The sequence below is a fragment of the Centropristis striata genome, chromosome 12, assembly GCF_030273125.1.
Source record: "Centropristis striata isolate RG_2023a ecotype Rhode Island chromosome 12, C.striata_1.0, whole genome shotgun sequence".
NCBI lineage: Eukaryota > Metazoa > Chordata > Actinopteri > Perciformes > Serranidae > Centropristis > Centropristis striata.
Genome location: NC_081528.1, coordinates 26,314,961 through 26,338,181, shown reverse-complemented (window position 1 = coordinate 26,338,181; position 23,221 = coordinate 26,314,961). Strand labels below are relative to the sequence as shown.

General features: G+C 38.8%; 4 protein-coding genes across 5 annotated transcripts; 2 read left to right on the top strand and 2 right to left on the bottom strand.

Annotated features, from left to right (window-relative positions):
- Positions 1–86: 86 nt before the first annotated feature.
- si:ch211-153b23.3 (uncharacterized) lies at positions 87–6,554 on the top strand. Of its 2 annotated transcripts, XM_059346468.1 has the most exons (11): positions 87–195; positions 1,409–1,594; positions 1,705–3,219; positions 3,303–3,395; positions 3,544–3,648; positions 3,792–3,901; positions 4,012–4,203; positions 4,293–4,455; positions 4,562–4,727; positions 4,864–4,958; positions 5,049–6,554. In XM_059346468.1, the coding sequence occupies exons 2-11, from the start codon at positions 1,438–1,440 to the stop codon at positions 5,132–5,134; spliced, it is 2,682 nt and encodes an 893-aa protein (XP_059202451.1). In that variant the 5' UTR covers positions 87–195; positions 1,409–1,437; the 3' UTR covers positions 5,135–6,554. The 2 variants fall into 2 exon arrangements, with proteins under 2 accessions (XP_059202451.1, XP_059202452.1); XM_059346469.1 differs by lacking the exon at positions 87–195 and having other exon boundaries at positions 1,407–1,594.
- A 4,718-nt stretch (positions 6,555–11,272) lies between these two features.
- Positions 11,273–16,123, bottom strand: si:ch211-153b23.4 (uncharacterized protein LOC335392 homolog). The gene is made up of 9 exons (XM_059345509.1): positions 16,066–16,123; positions 15,141–15,254; positions 13,364–15,040; positions 13,174–13,273; positions 12,944–13,092; positions 12,678–12,790; positions 12,495–12,584; positions 12,276–12,398; positions 11,273–12,186 (listed from the first exon to the last, which is right to left on the bottom strand). Exons 1-9 carry the CDS (start codon positions 16,118–16,120, stop codon positions 11,986–11,988), a joined length of 2,622 nt encoding a protein of 873 aa, XP_059201492.1. The 5' UTR covers positions 16,121–16,123; the 3' UTR covers positions 11,273–11,985.
- An 891-nt stretch (positions 16,124–17,014) lies between these two features.
- Positions 17,015–18,713, top strand: si:ch211-153b23.5 (uncharacterized protein LOC321177 homolog). Its single transcript, XM_059346555.1, has 5 exons — positions 17,015–17,079; positions 17,492–17,604; positions 17,769–17,940; positions 18,057–18,258; positions 18,347–18,713. The coding sequence occupies exons 2-5, from the start codon at positions 17,497–17,499 to the stop codon at positions 18,537–18,539; spliced, it is 675 nt and encodes a 224-aa protein (XP_059202538.1). The 5' UTR covers positions 17,015–17,079; positions 17,492–17,496; the 3' UTR covers positions 18,540–18,713.
- Positions 18,714–20,504: 1,791 nt separating this feature from the next.
- Positions 20,505–22,694, bottom strand: zgc:174917 (uncharacterized protein LOC565650 homolog). The gene is made up of 7 exons (XM_059346872.1): positions 22,653–22,694; positions 22,013–22,229; positions 21,458–21,695; positions 21,284–21,375; positions 21,002–21,141; positions 20,806–20,910; positions 20,505–20,690 (listed from the first exon to the last, which is right to left on the bottom strand). Exons 2-7 carry the CDS (start codon positions 22,140–22,142, stop codon positions 20,607–20,609), a joined length of 789 nt encoding a protein of 262 aa, XP_059202855.1. The 5' UTR covers positions 22,143–22,229; positions 22,653–22,694; the 3' UTR covers positions 20,505–20,606.
- Positions 22,695–23,221: the final 527 nt, after the last annotated feature.

The window sequence follows — 23,221 nt, the reverse complement described above, 5'->3', positions numbered from 1 at the left end:
GAGAAGGAAAAGGAGGTGGTACTTTATTGTTTAAGATGAGGAGCAGTGATCTCACCTCTCAGGTTGCAGATTATATGATAGAGTGAGGGAATTTTCTTGAACTCCTCCTACACACAAGGAGGCCTTATTTATAACAAACTTTCATCCCTGCTTCAGCATAACTCAACAGTCCACCTGTCTGAGCATCTTTACCAGGTAAGACTTTTTTTTTCATTTGTTGCATTTTCTACATAACACAAAAATCTTTGTAATATGTTACCTTTAAAATGCTACATAATGAATTGATGGTTATAACATGCATTCTAATGCAGTAAACATTATCTACTGTAAGTTTATAAATTGTACAATTGACATTTCTATGACAGAAAAAAAAATGTTTATTGAGTTATTATGAAATTAACAGAAAATACCAAAATTACAACTATAATTGACATTATCTAAACCAGTACTTTTTTTAGGGCCAATTCAGCAAATATCAGCCAGTTTGTTGCAGATAAAATGCTTACTTATGCTCACATCTGATGTTTCCTGGTCATTAGAGGAAAGTTAAATACAGCAACTCCTTGTCTGCTCTAGAGTGGGTCAGCCCACTGGGACAGGGCAGGGCCAGAGACTCTCAGGTTTCTGAATGTGTCAAAGTAAATAAGACAGAAAAGATAGAGCAGGGCTTTCCACTTTGACTTCACTGAGTTTGAACAGTTTTTTTCCTGTGCTTTGTAGTGTATTTATGTCTCCTTAAGGCATAATAATTAACATCTAGTCTGTGTTTTTTGTTGTTTCATTTTCTGTTTGCACAGTACTCTGCAAATAAAACACAAAAATGTGATTTTGCTCAGTGTGGGCAACTTTTCTAAGAGTCAAGTTTTGTTTTCCAACCACAAACAATGGTGACATCTCTCTCTTTGTCCATATGACTTCAGATTTTAACAACACAGTGATATTATTCCACTTAATATATTGTTATACGCAATAAATTGTTATAATAAATCAACCAAGATTAAAATATGTTGTCAATTAGTATTTTTTGGGTGATTTCTTCATTTGGTATTACTCATTATACTTACTAAAGGGGACCCAGTACAGGTAGGGTAAAATATATCACAATGAAACTTCCCCAGTTGCTATTTATACGAAGTTAATCGTTTTTGTCCAACATACTGCAAGTTAACTAAAATTGGTGAACTTTTCTGTACACACATAGACAAATGTAAATAAACTTAACAACTGAATGTGTATTTTTCTTCTTTGTTTGTTTCTTATTCTTCTTTCCACTGGGCTAAAATAAGACATGTAATTGAAGCAAAATTAAAAAAGTAAAAGAATACGTTTTTGCTTGTAGTGTCGTCTTATGTAAACTGTACATACATTCATGGATACACTTTCTGTGTCATTTATTTCATTTTTTCAGTGAAACTGCAGCTCAGTAACAAAGACAATATGGCATCATCAGATGGGTTTCCAGCCAGTTTCTATGGTGAACCAGGAGTGTTAGGCATGTTGTCCAATGGGATCAGTGCATTCCTTGTACTTCTACAAAACTTCAACACTGCACACACAGGCAATGCACCAGCTGGAGTGGAGAATATACTTGCAGGTAAACTTAGAGTAAAGTAAACTAAGAAAATCTGATGATATAAAAAAAGTGCTATAAAATAATCTAACTCATTTCAATTCCATGTTTGTTTGTTTTTTGTGTGTTTTTAGGTGTCCATCTCATCCTGATTGGTGGTATTTGCCAACTGGTGGCCGGACTGCTTTCCTTCAGAAAATATGATCATTTGAGCGGCACTGCTTTCATTGGCTATGCTGCTCTTTGGGGCAGTTATGGTGCCACCAGAATCTACTTTGGTGCCTTAGCTGAAAATACTACAACAGCATCCATGCCATATGAGATGATGGACAATATGTCCCTGTCCACCACCATGATGACCAACATGTCTCTGAACGGCAACACAGAGTTCCCAGGTTGCTATTTCTGCCTGTCCATAAAAGAGTCTGCGATCGCTGGTCTGGTCCCTTACATCCTTCTGTCCTTCCTCCTCGCCTTCTGCTCTGCAACCGTCAACTACATCATGCCGTTTGTTTTTGGGGCCATCACAGCCACCTTAGTATTTGAAGCAGTGGGTCTCGTAGCGAGCTCCTGGGCTCTTGTGATCTCTGGGGTCCTGGAGATGCTCATTCTGATTTTTGCCATCTACGGTTCAGCTGCCCTGCTTGTCAAAGGTCTGACTCAGCGTCTAGTCCTCAAAGGCTTTGGCACCCCCCTCTTTAATGTTCTCCTGCTGGGGACCACCAACTCAGCAAGTGCTCAGAGCATTGGCCAAGAGAAGAAGAAAAACACAAAATACGCAGAGCCAATGGCCCTGGGCTTCTTCTGTGACACTGTTGCCCCCTTCATCTTTGCTTTCTACAGCTTTGGGTACATGAAGTCCTTCGGTGTTGGAGTTGCATGGGTCTCAATCATCGCAGCTGCCCAGCTGTTCTCAAGCTACTACGCCCATCTGCGCCAAGACTGCTACCACACCACTAAGTTTGGTCTTCATGCGACATATTGGCTGATCAAGGCTTGGGATGAGTTTGTGGTTTCTGCTCTGGTTGTGGTTGACAGTAAAGTGGTCTCAGGGAGGGAACCAATGGTGGGGAATTGGTTCTTTGTGATGGCAGGCCTGGTGCTTTGCGTAGGAAGCCTGAACACAGATGTCCTGGAGCTGATCCACAACATGCTGTTTGTCCTGCTCACACTCTCAACAATCCCCCAGATTCCTCTCCAGGGATACTACATCTTTTTTGGTGTAGCTTGCTCCCTGTTCACCGCAGCCTCCCTGTACGGTACCTTCTCACGTCTTATCAACACCATCGCAGAGAAGTCTCTGATCCCTGTGGGACCACAACCCATATCCTCTGACAAAATGAAGAAGGCTTTAAAATGCTGCAGGGCTGGGCAGGAAGACCAGGAGTCGCTGCCCCAAACTGACCAGGCTTCAGACGCCCTGTTCTACCTTTCTAATGGGGTCGCAGCTCTCTCAGCTCTTCATGCAAGTTCATCCAGATCAAATCCTGCCTTTCTTCATCTGACTGTCCCCTGGGTCCTCATCTCTGGAGCCGTCATCCAGGCCTATGTCAGCCGGCTGCAAGTCACAGGAAGTGGCCGTTTTGGGTCAGTCATTCCATCCATCTATGTGGCAGTATGGGCAACTTGGACCTGGTTTAGGTTTGCAGGTATGTCTGGATAAATGTGTTTAAATGGAGACTTGTTGTGACTGAATTACACACAATTCTAATCACAGACTTTTCTTTTCTAGATAACCTGCTTCAGTTTTCCACAGAGGCGGCTTACGGTTTTACAGCAGGAGCCATTGCTCTCCTGGTCATCAATGCTTTCCTTATGCTGATTGGTAAGGCCAACATGAATTAATTAACATCTTAAAACCCACCTGCCTACTGGGAGGAATTAGGGTTAGTGTTACACCAAAAGGTGGGTGGGGTTTAAGAGGTTAGTAAATTTGTTTGAGCTTGTATTTATTCTTCCGTTGTCTATGTCAGCTGCCTACAGGAACCTGGTTCTGCTGTTTCTAACAGCGGTCATGGAGGTTATTCTGGTCTGTTTCCTGTTGTCCACTCTCCAGCGACTGCCATATGAACTAGAAAGTGAGAACAGACAAAGCCTCATTCTTAACATATATTGTTTTAGGTCTTTAAATATAGACATATGCTGAAATTCAAATGAGTGTGTAAATCATGTAAAAACATCCATATAGTTAATTTAACATTATGACAACATTTCTTTACAGTGGCCATGCTTGCACTACTTTCAACAATTTGTATATATGGAGCTCTGGCGTCATTAGTGAACTGCATCTTTTCACAAAGACTGCTCCCGATGGGCCCTCCCTTAATTAAGGTAAACAGTTAAAACCCTCCTCTGCATTCTTTTGCTCATACTTCAGTGATCTGTCATATTTTATCCTGTGAATTTAATGAAAATGTCTCTCCCTCTGTTGCTGGTCTCAGGAGGAAGTGAAGCAGGAGTCTGCTCCAGAGGTACCCTGCCCTGTGACTTCTTCTCGACTCACTAGTGGTCTCCTGAGGATCGCAGGACTTCTAGAAGAAGGAGGTGTGTGTGGTATTCCCACAGACACTGTGTACGCTCTGGCCGCCTCCTGCAAGAATCCCCAAGCTATAGAGAAAATATACAATATTAAAGTAAGAACGAGAACCAACCGAGTACTTGATATCATTTTGTCAACACTTGATGTGAAACTCATGAACCTGTTATCTGTGACCTCATCCAGGACAGACCAGCAGAGAAGCCCATCTGCATTTGCATCTCTAATGTGGAGCAGCTGGTGGCAGCCAAGCCTCCCTTCAGCCCGCTGCTCTGGGAGTTCATGAGGAATGTGTATCCAGGAGGGATCAGCTGCATCGTCAGCAAAGGAGACTGGCTGTTCAAACTCGGTAACTGTTCAGTTTGAATGTTGTTACTGCATTCCGTTTACAAATGTTTCCGTTCATTAATATCACTTATCATTGTTCTCCTGACCTTTTAACTTATCTTGTGTAGGAGTAGGAGCAGCTTACGACCGTGTTGGCACCAAGGACAGCATCATGATCCGCGTCCCTGACCACACGGTGACCTGTCACCTTTGTGACATCACTGGACCCCTTGCTATAACGTCAGCCAATCCCAGCGGAGAGCCAGACAGCACCCACCACAGCATGGTCATCAAGTAAGTGTCTCGCCACAGAACTTGACTGTACTCAAGTACTTGTGCATGTTTGTGGTTATTGCATTGACACACTATATACAGTGTCATCACAGTATATTTCTAATGTTTGGAAACTTCTTAATCTTTATTTCCACAGTCGGCTGGGACATAAGATCCAAGGGGTTCTGTGTGACGGGGACTCAAATGAAGTTGTTGCTTCTACTGTAGTCAACTGCCTCAAGATTGATGAAGGTAAAAATGCAAAAATCCTCCCATTAATGTCTCTCTTTTTTCGTGTTTTCACAGGCACTCTGTAACTCGCCTATTTCGCTCTTTCCACAGGTATCATCAACATTGTGAGGGAAGGCTGTGTCCCTGCAGTAAAGGTCCGACAGATCTTCGAAAGAGTGAAAAGCACTATGGTTTAAATGCAATGGTGGAATGCAACTAATTACAAGTACTGTACTTAAGTTCAATTCGGAGGTACTTGTACTTTACTTGAGTATTTCCATTTTATGTAACTTTACACTTCTACTCCACTACATTTTGAGGCAAATATTGTAGGTTTTACTCCACTACATTTAGCTGACAGCTTTAGTTACTTTTCAGGTCAAGATTTAACATAAAGAAATATATCAATTTAAGATTATTACACAGGTTTATAAATTAAACCACATAATAGTGTATTAAGTAGTTAAATGAGCTTGACCTTGACGTCATTAGTAAATGTATCAATATTGATAATCTAATAATATATTTGGAATATATAAAACAATCTGAGAGGGGTCATTCTGCATAGGGAATACTTTTACCTTTGATGCTTTAAGTACATTTTGATGTTGATACTTTTGTGGTTTTACTTAAGTAAAATATGAATGCAAGACTTTTACTCGAAGTGGAGTGTTTTCATAGTGTGGTATTAGTACTTTTACTTAAGTAAGGCATCTGAATACTTTTCCACCACTGTTTAAATGCCTCGTACCTAATTTCTCTCAGAGAGCCTCTTCATGACTGGTTCCCTACAAAAACGGCTCCCTCAGCTTCCCCATTCAACTGAACACTCTCAAGGCCACGTTATGAACAACATGTGGTAATTATTGTTGTGACCCTCAAACTGTCAGGGTATATCTTTGGATCATTCTTTGATGTTTTTTCCCGCATACGTTGCCAGGAAAGTATCTGAAATACTGACAACATGTCCTTGGGATCGTCCCTGTTTAAATGCTCATGATAAAACAGAAACTGGGGCTTTGCCTATGTGACATAAATCAGGACACACTTTTAAGATGAAAGTGATTTATTAAGCCTTTCCACAGACTCATTAGGCTTTGAATGAACAACATTATAAACAGTCATCATGAAACCCTGTCGGACTGAATCACTGTTGTAAGAGGTTTCATTCTGAGGAACCGTGGGTGTGGAAGTCCTCTGAACACAACATGTGAGAGACTGAGTGAAAGTGTGTGTTTGGTTGTGTAACTATGGATTTCTTGGTAAATATAACAACAACATAACAATTTGTAGCTCAGTGCCCTTGATGGACACTTAACCTTCTCAGCAAAGAATGTTTCACATGAAGAATTTCAGCTGAGGTACCAGAACTTAATGAAAATGTTTTTCAGCGGTGGCAAGAACAAAACTGTACAAAACGTTACATGATATCACAATATCTTTATCAACTGACTGCTGTTAATGTTTAATAATTATTATATATATTATATACTTTATGGTAACATGTAAATATTAGGTTATTTAAGCTTACTGTGTAAACAATGACTAATGGTGTGAAATGTTTGTGTCCCACAATAAAAAAAAAATTAAAAAAATCATAATTTCACCAATATACAATGTGTATTTTTCTTTTTAAATAATTATTCATGTAGTGAGTACATGACAATTATTAGGTGACATGAAACTGGAGAAAGACAGGATTAAAATAAGCCCCTGGGTGTAAATGAAACCAGATAAATAGTGATTAGTACAAGGTATGTGTCTTTCACAATTGACAATGTCGAAATATTTTGTAATATAACTGAGGCATTTAGTTGAAAAACAACTTCAATATTTGTAAGAAAGTATTTTTCAATCATACATGTTAAAAAGAGAAATACACAATTCAGACTGTGATAGAAGTATTCACACAACCAGCTGCATTGTTCCAATGGGCAGAGGAAAATCATGCTTCCCACTAATTGTGCTAATTACAAAAGACAAGACAAGACACCTTATGACATGATGCAACACTACATAGCACAGAAATTGTCATAATAAAACACCTGTGACCTTTGTTAAACAGATCAGACTGCTCTGAACGTACCACACTTAGATACACAGAAACATGAGCAAACCCATGAAATCATGGTCAATATAATTTGGCTTTTTTGACAAGAATTTGTAAAAAAAAAAAATCATCTTTTATATCAAAGTGAAAACATATATGATTGGATAAATATTCACCCTCTTTAAAGTAACTGACCTAATTCAACAAAATTCCAGCTAGTCTTGTCAAAAAAGCCAAATTATATTGACCTTGATTTAATTTGTAAATGCAACAAAAGGGTGAAACATCCAAGGGGGTGAATACATTATAGGCATTGTAAATGAAGGTGCTTTGAGCTAAATGCTAACGTGCTTACAATGACAATCCTTGTTGATGTTGATCAACATTGTACGTTACAAATTGGGCCAACAACAAAGATCATCCAGGCATCTAATTTCTAACAAGAACATCTCCTTGGAGAAAGTAAGCATGCAACATCTCTTATTCGTTCAAATAAAGCTTCAAACAATACATACATTTAGAAACCATGTGCTGTTTTTAAAAAAAACTTTAGTTTGTACATTTTTTTATCCCTGTCATATCAACACCCTGAGGAGAGCTGACATAAATACATTTTCAATGGTGTGAAGTCAGGGTTCAGATAAGATGTGTTTTGGATGAATTAGTAGACAGTGGTGTGATCATGCAAGTGCAGAAAACCCATAGATGGTCATTCTTTTGTCCAGAAGATTTGTGTTCAAGGTTAAAAAAATGAAAATGTTTATAAAATTATGTGAAAATGTTCAGAAAGTTATGTGAAAAGGCATACGCATGGCACTATGTCATAACACCAGCAACAATCACAAGACCATTTAGAATACATTACATTATTTTCTTAAATAACTAAATTATTTCATATTTTTCCCCCATCAAAAAGTCTCATTTTGAATAAGATATTGGCTAAATGTCTAATTACTGTAAATATTCTGAATAGAAAAACCCAAAATATTTTTCATTCAGTCATATCATTTCTCAATGCATTAAAAACACATTCTTATGGGACAAAATATTATTTTCCTTATACATCAATTTTAAATAAATTGATGGATTATATGTTATGATGAATTCCTCTTTAAGATTAAAACCATCTCATTAAAGTTATTTATTTTCCTGAACCTGAAAGATATTTTATATGTGCATGCAGCAGAAAGGGTGGAAAGAAAGAAAAACATCAGAAGAGCCCTTTACCACCAAGAGAGAAAGGCATAAATGAGGCACACCTGTAAACTGTGGGAAGGATACTTATCCAACAAAAGAAGCATGAAGGGGAACTGAAAATGAGTGAGAGTGACTCATTCAAAGTTCAGTTTCTTAACATAATTCCTCTAAATGAATTGTTCTCTAAGTAATGAACTGTTCTTACTTAGTAATGAATTACCAGGAAACGTTTAAAAGAATATCACTGTTTTTCTCACTTCCTTGAGAAGGTACTGTCCAGGTACAGAGATAATGCTTAAACTGCTGTTTATTTGAAGTTAATTATTGTTGTGACCCTCAAACTGTCAGGGAATATCTTTGGATCATTCTTTGATGTTTTTTCCCGCATACGTTGCCAGGAAAGTCTCTGAAATACTGACAACATGTCCTTGGGATCATCCCTGTTTAAATGCTCATGATAAAACAGAAACTGGGGCTTTGCCCATGTGACATAAATCAGGACACACTTTTAAGATGAGGTGATTTATTAAGCCTTTCCACAGACTCATTAGGCTTTGAATGAACAACATTATAAACAGTCATCATGAAACCCTGTCGGACTGAATCACTGTTGTAAGAGGTTTCATTCTGAGGAACCGTGGGTGTGGAAGTCCTCTGAACACTACACACTATACACTTCAATCCAGACAGCCTGTTTACTCCAAAAATAAATATGTTTGCTCTATGAATCCCAAATACAGGACATAACAAGTTTCTGAAGGACAAACCCTCCACTGCAGAGAGTTCCCCACTCTGGTTTCTAGTAATAGTTTATTAATCATCAGATGAAAGAGAACATATTGATGAATCAAGTATTTTCAGGAAGTATTTTCAGTAAAAAAAACAGGTACACAAAGGGTGTTAACCGACACACAATGGAATCAGGAAACAGCAGTGTTTGCTTAAGGTTTCTGCTTCAGAAGACAATAAGTTTTTTACATGCATATAAAATTATTTTTCAATGCATGTTTAATCAGATCAATCACACAATCTAATCAACAGCCTGACAATGGCACCATTCTCCTTTTGTGTCAGCATCGAGGTTGTCTTCCAGCAGCTGTCATAACTTGACTTTTTATCTAGTTTTAAACCACATTTATGATACAGTTTTTATATCCTGGTTGTTTTTAAACTATACTAAAAAAAAGCTGAGCTGAGCTTTTTTCTTTTTTCGTCTGTGTCTGCTATTTTTAATGTGAAACTGCTGTATTCAGTGTTTTTAGCTGTTTTAATCAATGGGTCTGTGTGTTTTGGAGAGGTGGAGACCTCTGTGGAATATTTGGCTTACAGTAAAAACCTCCTGAATGACATTACGAAAAGGAAATGGCATTAGGTGCATTTAAAACAATACTCAAGTTACCATATCAAATATGGTTCAAGCCCTTTACTGGATGACTGAAAGACGTACAGATAAGCAGGTTTACTGGCATAAAATCAATAAAAAGTGTTTGCTTAAGAGTTCGGCATCGGAGATGAGAAGTGGTTTTAGGTTTCATTACTGTTGGTGTTTCTCCTTGTTATGCTTTCTCAGCCAGAATTATGTTAATTATCACCCATCATGTGACAACACCCATCTGTTTTTGTCACGTCCACAGATTATATAACCCCTATGTTGACCTATAAAGAATTATAATAATTGCACAATTGAATTTCAAGCAGACAAAAAATACCTGGTCAACTGATATTTTACCTTTACAATGATCACAGTTTTTAAATAAATATACACAGTATTTAAACATTAAATTTGTGACCAGAGAAATTCTGTGAAAAACTGGTTGATACTGTTTGTGGTTTCATGAAATTATTCTACGCCAGTTGCATTTTAATTGGCTCATCACTCAGACTGCATGCACCCCTAAATAAGCAGGTTCACACCTCCAAGATTTCCTGATTGGCCACTTTTCTGATGTGAGAAATTATTGATGGAGGATGTTTGTTATTATAGTAAAAATAAAGATGAGCAGATCACGGCTCACAGCTCCTTCAAGCCTGTGTCTGCGAAACTGTGTAAGAAAAAAACATATACTGCTGTATTCAGTGTTTTTAGCAGTTTTGATTCCAGGGTCAATGTGTTTTGGAGCAGTGGAGACCTCTGCAGATTATTTGGCTTCCATTAAAAACCACCTGAACAACTATATCGGACTCCAACTATTGTTATAGTAGAAACAGAAAATGGCATATGGTGCATTTAAAACAATACTCAGGTCCCCATATCAGATATGGTTCAAGCCCTTTACTGGATGACTGAAAGACAAACAGATAAGCAGGTTTACTGACATAAAATCAAGAAATGGTGTTTGCTTAAAAGTTAGGCATCAGTAGATGAGAAAATTGGTCGAAGGGATCATCAGGAGAGGACCAAGTACAGTACAGTTTTTTTTGTCACGTCCACAGATTGTATAACCCCTATCTTGACCCCATCTGGAACTCTGATTTAATATTAACAATAACTGCGCAAGTGAATTTCAGGCAGAAAAAAAAATCCCTGGTCAACTGACATTCTAACTTTACAATGATCAGTTTTTTAATAAAAATACACAGTTTTTAAACATCAATTTTGTGACCAGAGAAATTCTGTGGAAAAACTGGTTGATACCATCTGCGTTTTCATAAAACTAAACAACAGCAGTTGCATTTTAATTGGCTCATCCCTCAGTCAGCATGCACCCCTAAATTTGCAGCCTAACACCTCCAAGATTTCCTGATTGGCCACTTTTCTGATGTGAGAAATTAGCAGAGCTATTCTTTTAAATGATGAGACCATTACTGAAGCTACTAAATGCCTCAAATGTAATAATAGGCCCAAAAGTTTTCATATAATCTCTTTTCTGTTTTTTCAAACTTTAAAAAAATGTATTGAAAATTAACACATTTCCACATACCATTACTTTGTATTTTATTGTGATACATCTAATGGGCAAGTATTTGTAATTTGTAACAAGATATTTTTAATGTATTTATTTATTCTTATCTCTGATTAACAGTTTCACTATGTAATATATAATTTTATATACCACTTAATTAAATTAAATTCAAACAACTTTATTAATCCCACAAGGGGCAATTTATTTTGAGCAGCAGGTTGTCGTGGTTCATTCGGCCCACAACAAATAGTCAATACATAAATAGTCGACACTACAGACATCAGACAACATGGAGCTTAGAATGGACACATTATAAAAGCCTGTGATAGCCTACTACGAATGTGGCTAACAGTTTTACATTACATTACTTTTAATGTAAAGTTATAGTGCAATCACATATCTTTCATATGGTGCAATGATCTGTAAATGTTTATTAGAACACAGTAAAACACAGTCATGAGACAATAATATATTATTCTTTCATAAATTATGTTTGAATTATTGCAGCTTTTTAACATAACTTAAGGCATATTTTATCTGGAAAATTACATACAGTGCATTCTTGTATTTAAAATACCATCATTCTCTGATAAAAGGAGAGGTCATATAAATCAAAATATGTTACATTCAGAACAAAACATACAGTGCATACAATTTATTTTAGATATTTTATATCAATACAAAAAATTCTGATCAGCAAATTCAAAATAACATAACAAAATAAATAACATCTGTTTGGCCACCACAAAACACTAAGACATGAACAGTTTGTAAACAACAGTGTGGCAACTATTACATTTCTATCCGTTCATAGATTTGTTTCATTTTAAAAGCTATTTGTGAACATCTGAATTTGTTACATTTGGCAGCATTTTAAAGCTGTGCATTGATACTATGACTAATTCCTGAGGACTGGACTTTGTTCAGGTGAAGCTGTGGATGGTGTTGAGTTTACACTTCCTCTCCCTGACTCTGCTGTTTCGTCCTCTGCTGAATCTTTGTCTCTTTGTGTTTCTGGCAGAATCTGGTCATATTCAAAAGCCGGATTCATCTGCCCGTGTCTGTGCCGCTTCTGCACCTCCTCAAAGATTTGAAGAACCTTCAAAGTGCAACAACAAAAGCAGCAGGTGTTAGTGCAAGCACACAATGAACTGAAACTGTTTAGAACGAACGGAAGAAGAAAATTACCTTAGATTTAGGAATGAGGCCGACTCTGAAGAAACCAATGTGCCCTGTTTCAATCTTAGTGCAGTCAACCACAGTGGATGCAATGTTTTCTGGGGACGCTCCGTCACATAACACTCCATCCACCTAACACAGCAAAATGCATATGTCGTTAATAAACAAATACAATATAAAAACACCAGTGCCTCTTGTACTACACTAACACTGATGCATCGTCCTTACTTTTTTGCCCAGCTTGGCGTAAACTTGGTTGTGATGAGTTGTGTCTGCCTCGCCTGTAGGGTTGGCTGAGGTTACAGCGATGGGCCCCACCTGCAAGAAAAAAGATTGTTCTATTTATTAAAGGGCCTGGTGACTCTTTTGCTCACTTCAAGACTTACAGTGATTCTTTCCCACAGCTCTTACCAGATTCATGAGGTGTGTGGCCACAGAACAGTCTGGGTTTCTGATTGCAATACTTTGCGGCGTCCCGATGTGTTTGGCAGCATCTCCTAAACCAAATGTGTCCATCCATGAACCTGTGTGAGCCAAGAAACCAATGTGATGCTTATAAAACCGCTACAATGCAACATGAGGCACCCACAGAGGCACACACAGGCACACACACACACACACACACACACACACACACACACACACACACACACACACACAATGTTATGCACACCTACCTCTGGGTATAACCATGCTGATAGAGGAGGGCCACGCAGCCTCCATGAAGTCGAGGAGCAGAGGGTTCAGCAGGTGTCGTACCGGCTCCAGCTGCTTGATGGAGGAGATCCACAGGGACATGGGCCGGTCCTGCGCCTGCTTCTTCACCCTGAAGTCAAACAATTACAGAGTAATGAGGCCGAATCGACAAATGAATGCAGATAAATGCACACTGAAAACAGGAACCGACTTGTAAGCTTTGACGACTGCGTCGGGCCTGTTGCAAGCTGCCACCAGCACATAGACGGTGTCAGTAGGCATTCCACATATGCCACCGTTTTTCATGATTTCTGCAGATGGAAGAAGAGGTGAAATAACATTAAGTATGTAAACAAATTTTTTTTATCAACATTTTTTTTTTTCTTTTTACAGATTCTCACCTGCAATCTGCTGCACAGACGAGGCCTTGCGGGCTGGTACATGTGGACAGATATCAGCCCCTCCCCCAACCCCACTCAGCTTCACTAAAGGTTTTCCTAAGGGGATCTGGGGGGACTGGAAGGTGCTGTTAAAAATGTGCGCAAGGAAACAATAAAAACTTACAAGACCAAAGATGATGGTGACTCCGATGTCATAACCATAAGGCAGCGCACCGACTGCATCCAGCAGGAAGCTGATAAGGATGAGCTGGAAGGTGAGGGCGTAGAGGAACCAGGCGACGTTTAGAAACAGTGCTGCAGCTGTCACTAAACCGTTAAACAGCATGAAGCTAATAATCCCGACAGCCACATTAAAGCTTCTGGTTTCACCGTACAGGCCGCCGTATCGTGTCAACCCCCACACCGCCCACATTACCCCGTACAGGATAAACACTGTGCTCTCAAAGGTTTTACCCCGAGCAAAAGCTACTGAGCCGCACAGCAGCTGGATTACCCCTCCAGCCACCACCACCCAGGGCAGAACCAGCACGGAGAGAGGATTTCTGTCACCAACTGTGGCTGTGATGGCAAAAGCTGCCAGCACACTGCAGGCGTGGCCTAACACCTCTGCATCAGCATACTTGGAGTAGCCCAGGTGAGGTGCATGTAGCTCTTTATCATGGGCTCTGAGAGTAAGACCCTTCATTCTGCTTACTAAGGCCTTGAAATAGCCCTGCCCTGTGGGGATCATTGTAGTGGAGACCATATTGAATGTGGTAATTAAAAGCATGCCAGCTGAGAATACAAATATGGCTCCCTGTACACCCTGTGTGCCTCCTTGGAAAAAGCCTTGAGGCTGGGCTGCAATGGCAATACAATAAGCTGCAAAGAATAAGTGGTAGAGCCCCTCCAGCAAGCTTTTCTGACAACTGAACAGAGCCAGGATGGAGAAAAGCACAGAGAAGACAACAGGGAAGGGAACAGGGGAGACCGGCTGAATTGAGTAGAATGATAGCAGAGCGCTGTAGCCCTCTGCAAATTTCAGCAGAGCAGTGAAGCCATAAAAAGTGGCAGCTAGTGTGTCCATGGCTCGGTAGAAGAGGACACACATGCCAAGCTGGAAGACTCCAGCTGTCCACAGCCAGGGGACGTGACCAACAGAGAGCTGGGGGACAACACCTAAAAGAGGACATGCTAACACAGAGGCAGATAGCAAGTTCATCACCACGCCTACTGAAACCGCATCACTACACTGCTGGTTCTGTTCTGTTTTCAGATCAGTTTTTCTCTTCAGGCCTGTTCCTGGAGGCTGCACTTTACTGTGAGTGATGATGGACAGAAGACGTCCAAACCCAAAATAAACACCCACCAGACAGACCAGGAGGTAGTTAGCAGCTGTGGCAGACTGACCAAAACCTGCAGCTGACAAACCGGCGATTTGATGTGCACATGCTAAGCTAATGCCGACAGCTATAAGAAACAGAACGGCTTTCTTTGCTACGACTGCTACGCTGCCTATGATGAGCAGGGCCAAAGTAAATGCTGCCAGGCCTGGGACCAGAGAGGATCTCAGCTCTGTGGGCTGCAGCACCCCCTGTCCCACCAGGATGTACACCAGACCTGAACCACACCACAGAGCAGAGACAGTCAGACACAGAGAGGAAAACAGCTGGGCATGGGACAGGCTGTGGAGGATACCTGAGAGACAAAAAGTAAACACAGCAGAGCCATATGAGTTTTACACACACATATAAATCAACAAATAATACAAAACATCTTGTGATTCATCAAAACCAACCTGCATAAGCTAAAATGATGGAAATAATGAGGAGCAGAATCCCCAGTGCAGTATGGGGGATGAAGTCTTTTTCAGGTGAGCTGGCATAGTTGTTCACCAAAAGCAGGAGGGAACCTTTAAGTCAGAAAAAGAAACATTATCTAAAGCACCATGCTGGTTAATTAATAATTCAGAGTGCTCAATGCAGAATAAATGCCCCCTGTGACTGTAATACTATGGCCTATGTATACACACACACACACACACACACACACACACACACACACACACACACATATATATATATATATATATAATTTATAATGATGATATATATATATATATATATATTTTTTTTTTATATATATATATAAATATATATATATATTTACTTGTATTTTTTTTTTTTTTTTTCTTTTTTTTTTTCTTTTAAATGTTTAAATGCATAAATGCATGCATTAATGTCAAGGCATGATTTTAGTTTACTACAACTTTACTGTTGATGGTTGAGCTGGAGCTCATTTTTAACTGTATAGGAGTATTTCATATTTTCACAATGGATTCATCTGCTGCCCTTTGACTCCATTAATTGATTGCTTGTTTGGTTTGTAAAACTGATGAATATAATGAAAAGTGCATTTATCTATTACTCAAAGTGACACCTCCACAATGCTGTTTTTTCCTCTAATCAACAGTCAAAAACTTAAAACTACTAACAAAGCATTAGAACTACTGAACAGAAAATATTTACATCTTCGCAGTTGGAACAATGAAAAGTTCGTTTCTGACTTAATAGTTATCAAAATAGTTGCTAACTAATGTTCATCAGCCTTTACAGTTATATCGTAATAGGTTAGCTTAATGGTAAAATACGAGCAGAAAGTTGTAGAAATGACTAAAAAAAATAAAAAAATAACGTCACTGGCGTATGTAAACAAAAGCTTACCGCCAGAGATGCCCAGTATGCCGACGGACACATGCAGTGAGCGGATCGGAGCCATACTGTAGCAGGAGGTGATTTCTGCAGACGGGAGGCTGCTCTTTATACTGCTGCGTGTGACGTCAGCACGCAGGAGAAACCTGAGCTGCGCCTCCCCGGGAAAAACCTCCGACAGGTACGTCACATTACAGGAAAAATAAGTTGTCCCAAAATAGCCCCGCAAGTTGTTTGACTGCGAAGTGAGGTAATGGGGAACTTTAAAATTATGATATATTATTCTTACAGAGATATCATGTAGGCATTAAAGTCGCCCATGTAGCCTGCAGAAACCTAGTGTTTTAAACGCAACTTTAATACAACATAAATTGTTTTTGTATTACACAACTAGGATACTTTCATGTGTATTTTGACCAGTACATTTTTTTATCTGGTGATTCATGAGTTTCAGTTTATTAGCGTTAATGCTCACAGTTAACAACTGAATAAAAGAAGATCATGAAAATATCTATGTTAGGCCTAAATAAATGCACCCATACATTAATACTTATTTGTGAACATTCACAAATACAACCAAACACGTTTGCCATAAAACAATGGAGCTCATGCAATATGTTTCTAGATAAGACTGGCATTCATATTATTCCTATTATTTTTTTCAGTATTAATATAGTCTAGTTATTAATTTACAGCCTAGTATTTATTTATGAAAATATTTTTTGTTAACGTGTTTGATAGGTTACTCATTTCATGTAGGCTCATTTTAGTGTTTCCTCATGACATCACTTTTTTTGTTTATTTATAACTGGGAGGAATGATTCAGCGTTTTATCTCCAAAGCTAACCCTGAAGACAGTGTTGTGTTACCTTTCAGGTGCATGATGTCAGCCTTTTCTACAGGAGGTTGTGGGAGGAGACAGAGATGCAGGCATGGCTATAAAGAGTCTGCTTCAGAGTTCAGCCAGCACACTTTTGCTGAACAGCTCAACACTCACTGCTAGGCCACCGGCTGTACGTATACAAGGTGAGATCTGTCTTCACTTTTTACACTTCTGCTTTCTAAACTGAACCAATGCTTTCTCCTAATATTTGAGGCACACACAAATGTTGATTTCAGATGATAATGTTATGATTAAATGCAAAATGCATATATGAAATGGTTAGATGCTCAAAAAGTATGCGATACATACTCATTTTACAATACTGCTATTTTTTACACACTTGTAAGGGCTTTTAACTCCAACCTCTTCCTGTTACTTCTCTTTACCCGCGTCAACAGTGTTTCTTGGCAGCAGCAGCCCTCCTGTGACTCTGTCACCTGGCTCTGTAAATTTTTTATGTAAACATGTGCAGCAGGCGGCTCAGGAGGAAACAAATAGAGGATTTACACCTTAGACAGATGTATGTACTTCATGTGTGTGTGTGTTTTTTTACAGGAACCATGGCAAAGCGTGTTGCAGTTATTCTCTCAGGCTGTGGAGTTTATGATGGCACAGAGATTCATGAGGCCTCCGCTGTCCTCGTCCATCTGAGTCGGGCTGGAGCAAAAGTAAGGAACTAAACTCATTACAGCTTATTTACATGTTGTTTTATGTCAAACTTCTGGATCCAGTCCCATTAAGAGGGACTTCACAGTTTTTATGTTCAGTTTCTGTCCATTTATTTAGCAGTAAAAAGCTTTCTCATGAACCTGTTTTACATGCTTTATTTCAGGTGCAGATGTTTGCTCCAAATGCAGATCAGATGCATGTTGTAAATCACTGTGAGGGGAAACCTACAGAGGAGAAAAGAAACATCCTGCAGGAAAGCGCTCGCATCGCCAGGGGTGACGTGACCGATCTGGCCAAGCTAGACGTTTCCGCGTTTGACGCTGTCATCATCCCAGGTAAGGTTGACCCAGTCATGAGTGAACGCAGCTGAGACCAATTTTTCCCGTTTTTTTCTGTTGTTTCACCTCCACTTTTGTGATATTCTAAACCAATCCTGTGTGTTCTTATTCAGGGGGCTTTGGTGTGGCGAAGAACCTGAGTGACTGGGCCGTGAAGAACAAGGACTGCACCATCCAGCCACATTTAGAGAAGCTCATCAAGGCTTTCCACAAAGCCGGAAAGCCTCTGGGCATGTGCTGCATCTCTCCCATCCTCGCTGCCAAAATCCTGCCCGGCTGTGAGCTCACAGTGGGACAGGACAAAGAATGTGAAAAGTGTGTGAAATATCATCATCTGATATCTTTAAATACATTAAAATATATCAATCTACAGTTCTAACATTCTTTGTCTTTTCATCTTTAGGTGGCCGTATGCTCAGACAGCAGGCGCTGTGAAGGAGATGGGCTGCAAACACGTCAACACGGATGTGGAGAAAGCTCATGTTGATGTGAAAAATAAGCTGGTCACCACCTGTGCATTCATGTGCAATGCTCCCATTCATAACATTTTTGATGGAATAGGAGTCATGGTTAAAGAGACACTGAAACTGGCTTAAGAAGTCTGCAATTACATGCTGAATGTTTGTATTTATTTACTTTAAAACCAATTGTGATTTCCTATACAAGCATGGAGTTTAATATAAAGTTGTAGCACTTATCTCTGAGAATGTATTAATTTTACATTGTCAATGGGTTGTTTTGAGATTTTCAATAAAAGTTACTAAAAATTACAGTTTTGCATTTTTTTCCCTTATTAGAGTAAAACAGTGAACATCACAAGAAATACACAACATAATAAGTGTGGGATAATAATCTCATATACTCATATGAGACTGAGTGGTATATATTACACAGGAGTGTGTTTTTAAGCCCACATGTGAGCAGCATGTGAAGGATCAATAAACATTTTAACCCACCAAACCCTTACATGACTTATTTACATATCTGACTTAATATCCGACTTTCTGGAAATCTCTTGTATGAAGTGTAATCCACAAGAACTAATGAATAACTGTTGTACATAACAGAAAAAACTTTGTGTTATAAGTGTTTATATTTTTGACAACCTATTTGCAGCCAGGCAAGGCAAGGTAAGGCAAGTTTATTTGTATAGCACAATTCAACACAAGGTAATTCAAAGTGCTTTACATAAACATTAAAAACAGCAAGACACAATTGAAAACAGTAAAAACAGTCAATTAAAACAGGGAAATAGATATAGAAATTAAAAATAAGATACAGCAGGATAAGAAAATAGATAAAATAATAAAAAGCACAACTCAAACATTGCGTAGTTAAAAAGTAAGGGCAGTAGAGTACAGCAGATAAGTGTTAAAGTTAAGAGTATGCTGTAGTAAACAAAAGTAGCAAATATGCAATAAAACAAGCTTGAAGTGGAACAGTGCATTGGGTAAGAAGACACTTTGTAAGTTGAATCCAGTCTTGACTCTTGAATCATTTATTGATTTTATAGGTAGATATTTTACAGATTTCACACTAAAACATGACGTGACTGAATTGCTGAAGTAAAGAGGATTTTTAAAAAGTTGTGGTAATAAATCAAAATAACAGAAATACCTCAAATTTTGGATCATATATCAATACTTCATTGCCCTACCTTTAGTAAAGGTGCAAAGAATTTAGACACTACGGACAAAAATGTTTTTGTTCTGGTCAATTTCGAGATTTGGGGCTTTTTTATCACCAACATGTCGGGCTGGTAGATAAAAACAACCAAAATATACATTTAGCTGTTTCCTTTACAACATTCTGTTCATTTGTGCCTGTTAATTTCTCATACATGTACCAAAAGTTAGCATTAGACAATGCCTCAGTTATAACACATACATACATACATACATACATACATACATACATACATACATGCATACATACATACATACATACATACATACATACATACATACATACATACATACATACATACATACATACATACATACACATACATGCAAAGGTTGAGTGTGTTTGACCGTATGGCTTATGGGGTTCAACACACTTCTGGGTTCTCTTTAAAGAATTCTCCTGTATTGAGATGGATTCACCACAGATTTAAATAAGCACATCTCTTACACAGTTTTATCAAAACAAACATTATGACTCTTTTAACTGTTTGGCTCCTGGATTGGACTGCACTGTCAGTTGTTTTTTTTGTTTTGTCTGCCCCATTTATCCTGTTTGAATTACAATATATAAATGTGATATTTGTTTTGAATCATAATAAAGTTATCTTAATTTGTCTTCTAAACTTCAGTCAACTTAAAACTTTAAGGCAGACGCTAACTTCTTTTTATTTTAGTGTCTCCCCTTTAGTTTCACTGACTGACCAGTGTTAAGGTATCTTAAACGTCATTTTAAACCAGTTGAAAAGTGAAATATATATATATGGCACAATACAATGTCCACACATTTTGAATATTAAATAATATTTTATTAATTTACATTTCATTTTACATATACAGTTAATATCATGCAATTTAGTACAACCTACTACAAGAATCTGCCCTTATTTATGATGAATTCTAGACATTTGATCTAAGCATTAAATATTCCAGTGAAGTGTAAAAGTAACTGTTCATGCACGTTGGAAGGAACAATAGTATTCATGTGCTTTTGTTGAAGTGATGAAACTGATCAGTCCCACAAGCCAATTCGGTAGCAGCAAATTTCCTGGGACGATCTGGATCCTAATGGCAACAAACACAACAAAAAGATTCAGGATCAATACACAGTGCAACTCTGTCTGATATAATATAATCTGCCTGGACTATATTAATAAATCTATATTCAGGTTTGTTTTACCTGAATTGGATAGGCACAGGTGGGAACATAACGGATCACAAACCCACAGCGCCTCCTCTGGGACATGTTGGCATCACTGGCATGGACGAGGAGACCATCATGAATCTATTGAAACAAATCCCTAATTAATTCACCTTGTATTTTTTGATAATCTCATTCATAACTCTGTCATCCTTGTCGGACAGAAAATACTCACAGACATCTGCCCAGCTAACAGAGGGCACAACACGGCTTCATCTGCCTGAACCAGCTCCTCTGGGATCTCCTGGTTGACTGACAGCATGTTTCCAGGCCGGGTGGCTTGGCGATGGGGCAGCATGCCAGCACAGTGGCTGCCTACAGGGCACAAAGACAAAAAGTTCCACTCTGTGAAATACCTTGCTGATTGTTTTATTCAACACTGATGTCAGAAAAATGTTTATACTGCTTTTGTTTAGCCAGGAGAGTGGCTGAAGGCATAAATGAATTAAATGAGTACCTGGGATGACCTGAAGGGCGCCGTTCTCTTCCAGTGAGTCATCTAAAGCCAGCCACACAGAGAGAACAGGGCCACCAGCAATACCCCAATACCTGTAAACAAAATGATTACAGTTAGACAAAACAAAAAGAAGAAAACAAAATCTCTCGTAATATTTTCAGTATGTGAATCTACCTCATATCCTGATGCCAGGCCACGTAGGGAAGGACAGATTCTGTTTCTCCTCCTTCATTCTCCTGTCTGTCAGGTTTGAGTGTTGGATATTTACAGATGAAGCGTGAGTCCAGCAGGATGACGTCGGGGCCCAGGATGGCTTTGACCACTTGTATGAGTTGAGGGTGCTTGGTCAAGCCACTAACCCACGGATACTGCTGGTGAGCATTGTGGAGGCTGTACTGGGTGTACTCTTTACCTGGAAACATACAAAAAACATAATGGAATTATGTCACCTGCTCTGACACTTTGACCTGTACTCATTTAGTAATCCATTTATGGACGGTATGAGATTTAGACACCTTGAACAAGTAATGGAAATCAAACATACATTATCAGTTTATATTTGAAAAATATGTAGACTTACAGACTTTGTTATACACAAAACCTCATTCCTGATATCCTGATAATGTTGTCTTAATAATTTTTTTCACCTATTTGTGCATCCTATCTCCTTTACCTTACCAACTTTTTACTTCGTCATCCCTCCTTCCTTTATATTCCAGTGCTACTTACCAAATTCCTTCTCCAGCTCAGAAAAGGCATGCTTGGCCTCCCTCAGCTCAGTCTCATTCAACACAGGCAGCGCTGAGAGGAAGCCCTGCTGGTTGTAGATCTCCTGCAGTTTAGCTGTGGACGTAGTCATCTCTGTTGGACAGTTTCACTGCTGATGCCTCGGGCCTTCTGCTTCCAAAATTTATAAGGCAGAGACTGTTTGTAGTTGAGGTGGATGCTAGGCGGAGGAACAGATAGGAAAAGTAAAGTTTAGATATAGTTAGTATGCTGTATAACATTGTGTTTACCATCTACGTTTTTAGACTAAAGTAATATACTATTAACTATGTCCCGCCCAGCTGGGAAAAACATCTTACCACATTCAGTTTGGTCACACTGAGCTCATTCTTTGTCCTGTAAGACCAATATAACATTTCTGACTACACCTGTTTCCGTGTGAACTGTGTCCATGTTCAAGGTCTCTTTGTTTTTTAATGTAACTGCTGACTAAACCAGCTCAGGAATAGAACATTACACTCAGGAAAAAAGTCAAAAACTGAAAACTGTGCTTTAGCATCTGTGATCCTGTGTACCTGCAACTACACTTGTCAGTATTAGTATTATTTTACCTTATATATAAAGTATTACATTGTCTCCATACCTGTCTGCTGTTCAGTCTTCTTCTCCTCTCTGTGAGTCTGCTCCCTGGATACTGACACTGAGATCTCTTCTGTGACAACGTTTATATACTGCACAGAGCACCTTCTGGAATCTCCACTTCTTTTTCAAAATTTTATCCATATCCGTAAATGACATCATATGTGATCTTACCTGCTAAAAAAAGCTTAATTAAAGGGGAAAACCAATGACTCTGTGACATACACTTCTGTTGAATTATTGTGTCATCCAGGTGTGGTGGGCCATTCAAAGATATCTATTAACCTATGGCAACATGACACCTTTTCTTTTCAGGAACTATGTGCTGACGTGTGTCATAATCTCCAGTGAAAGGAGTAATGCCACGTTTTACCGTCAGGAAACAGCTAATTAACGGTCATAGAGGCTATTTTTGGGGTTGTCTTTTACTTGAAACTAAGTTCACAGTAACTCATTACCCTGTCAGACAAACTTTCCCACTCATCAGAACATTATATTCAGCTTTTCTCTTCCTTATCAGGAGGTCAGAGTGAAGGAATGATGATTGACCTCAGGACAAAGATATGATTCATG

Excerpts from the sequence above, each read along its gene's own strand:
- si:ch211-153b23.3 (XM_059346468.1), top strand. The coding sequence starts at position 1,438 with ATGGCATCATCAGATGGGTTTCCAGCCAGTTTCTATGGTGAACCAGGA. Across the intron at positions 3,220-3,302 it reads GACCTGGTTTAGGTTTGCAG|ATAACCTGCTTCAGTTTTCC; the intron begins GTATGTCTGGAT and ends TTTCTTTTCTAG. Across the intron at positions 4,728-4,863 it reads CACCACAGCATGGTCATCAA|TCGGCTGGGACATAAGATCC; the intron begins GTAAGTGTCTCG and ends TTATTTCCACAG.
- si:ch211-153b23.4 (XM_059345509.1), bottom strand. The coding sequence starts at position 16,120 with ATGGCTCCGATCCGCTCACTGCATGTGTCCGTCGGCATACTGGGCATC. Across the intron at positions 13,274-13,363 it reads GTCTGTGCAGCAGATTGCAG|AAATCATGAAAAACGGTGGC; the intron begins GTGAGAATCTGT and ends TTCCATCTGCAG. Across the intron at positions 12,187-12,275 it reads GCCTCATTCCTAAATCTAAG|GTTCTTCAAATCTTTGAGGA; the intron begins GTAATTTTCTTC and ends TGCACTTTGAAG.
- si:ch211-153b23.5 (XM_059346555.1), top strand. The coding sequence starts at position 17,497 with ATGGCAAAGCGTGTTGCAGTTATTCTCTCAGGCTGTGGAGTTTATGAT. Across the intron at positions 17,605-17,768 it reads TGAGTCGGGCTGGAGCAAAA|GTGCAGATGTTTGCTCCAAA; the intron begins GTAAGGAACTAA and ends GCTTTATTTCAG. Across the intron at positions 18,259-18,346 it reads CAGGACAAAGAATGTGAAAA|GTGGCCGTATGCTCAGACAG; the intron begins GTGTGTGAAATA and ends TTTCATCTTTAG.
- zgc:174917 (XM_059346872.1), bottom strand. The coding sequence starts at position 22,142 with ATGACTACGTCCACAGCTAAACTGCAGGAGATCTACAACCAGCAGGGC. Across the intron at positions 21,376-21,457 it reads GCCTGGCATCAGGATATGAG|GTATTGGGGTATTGCTGGTG; the intron begins GTAGATTCACAT and ends TTTTGTTTACAG. Across the intron at positions 20,691-20,805 it reads CCTGTGCCTATCCAATTCAG|GATCCAGATCGTCCCAGGAA; the intron begins GTAAAACAAACC and ends TGTTGCCATTAG.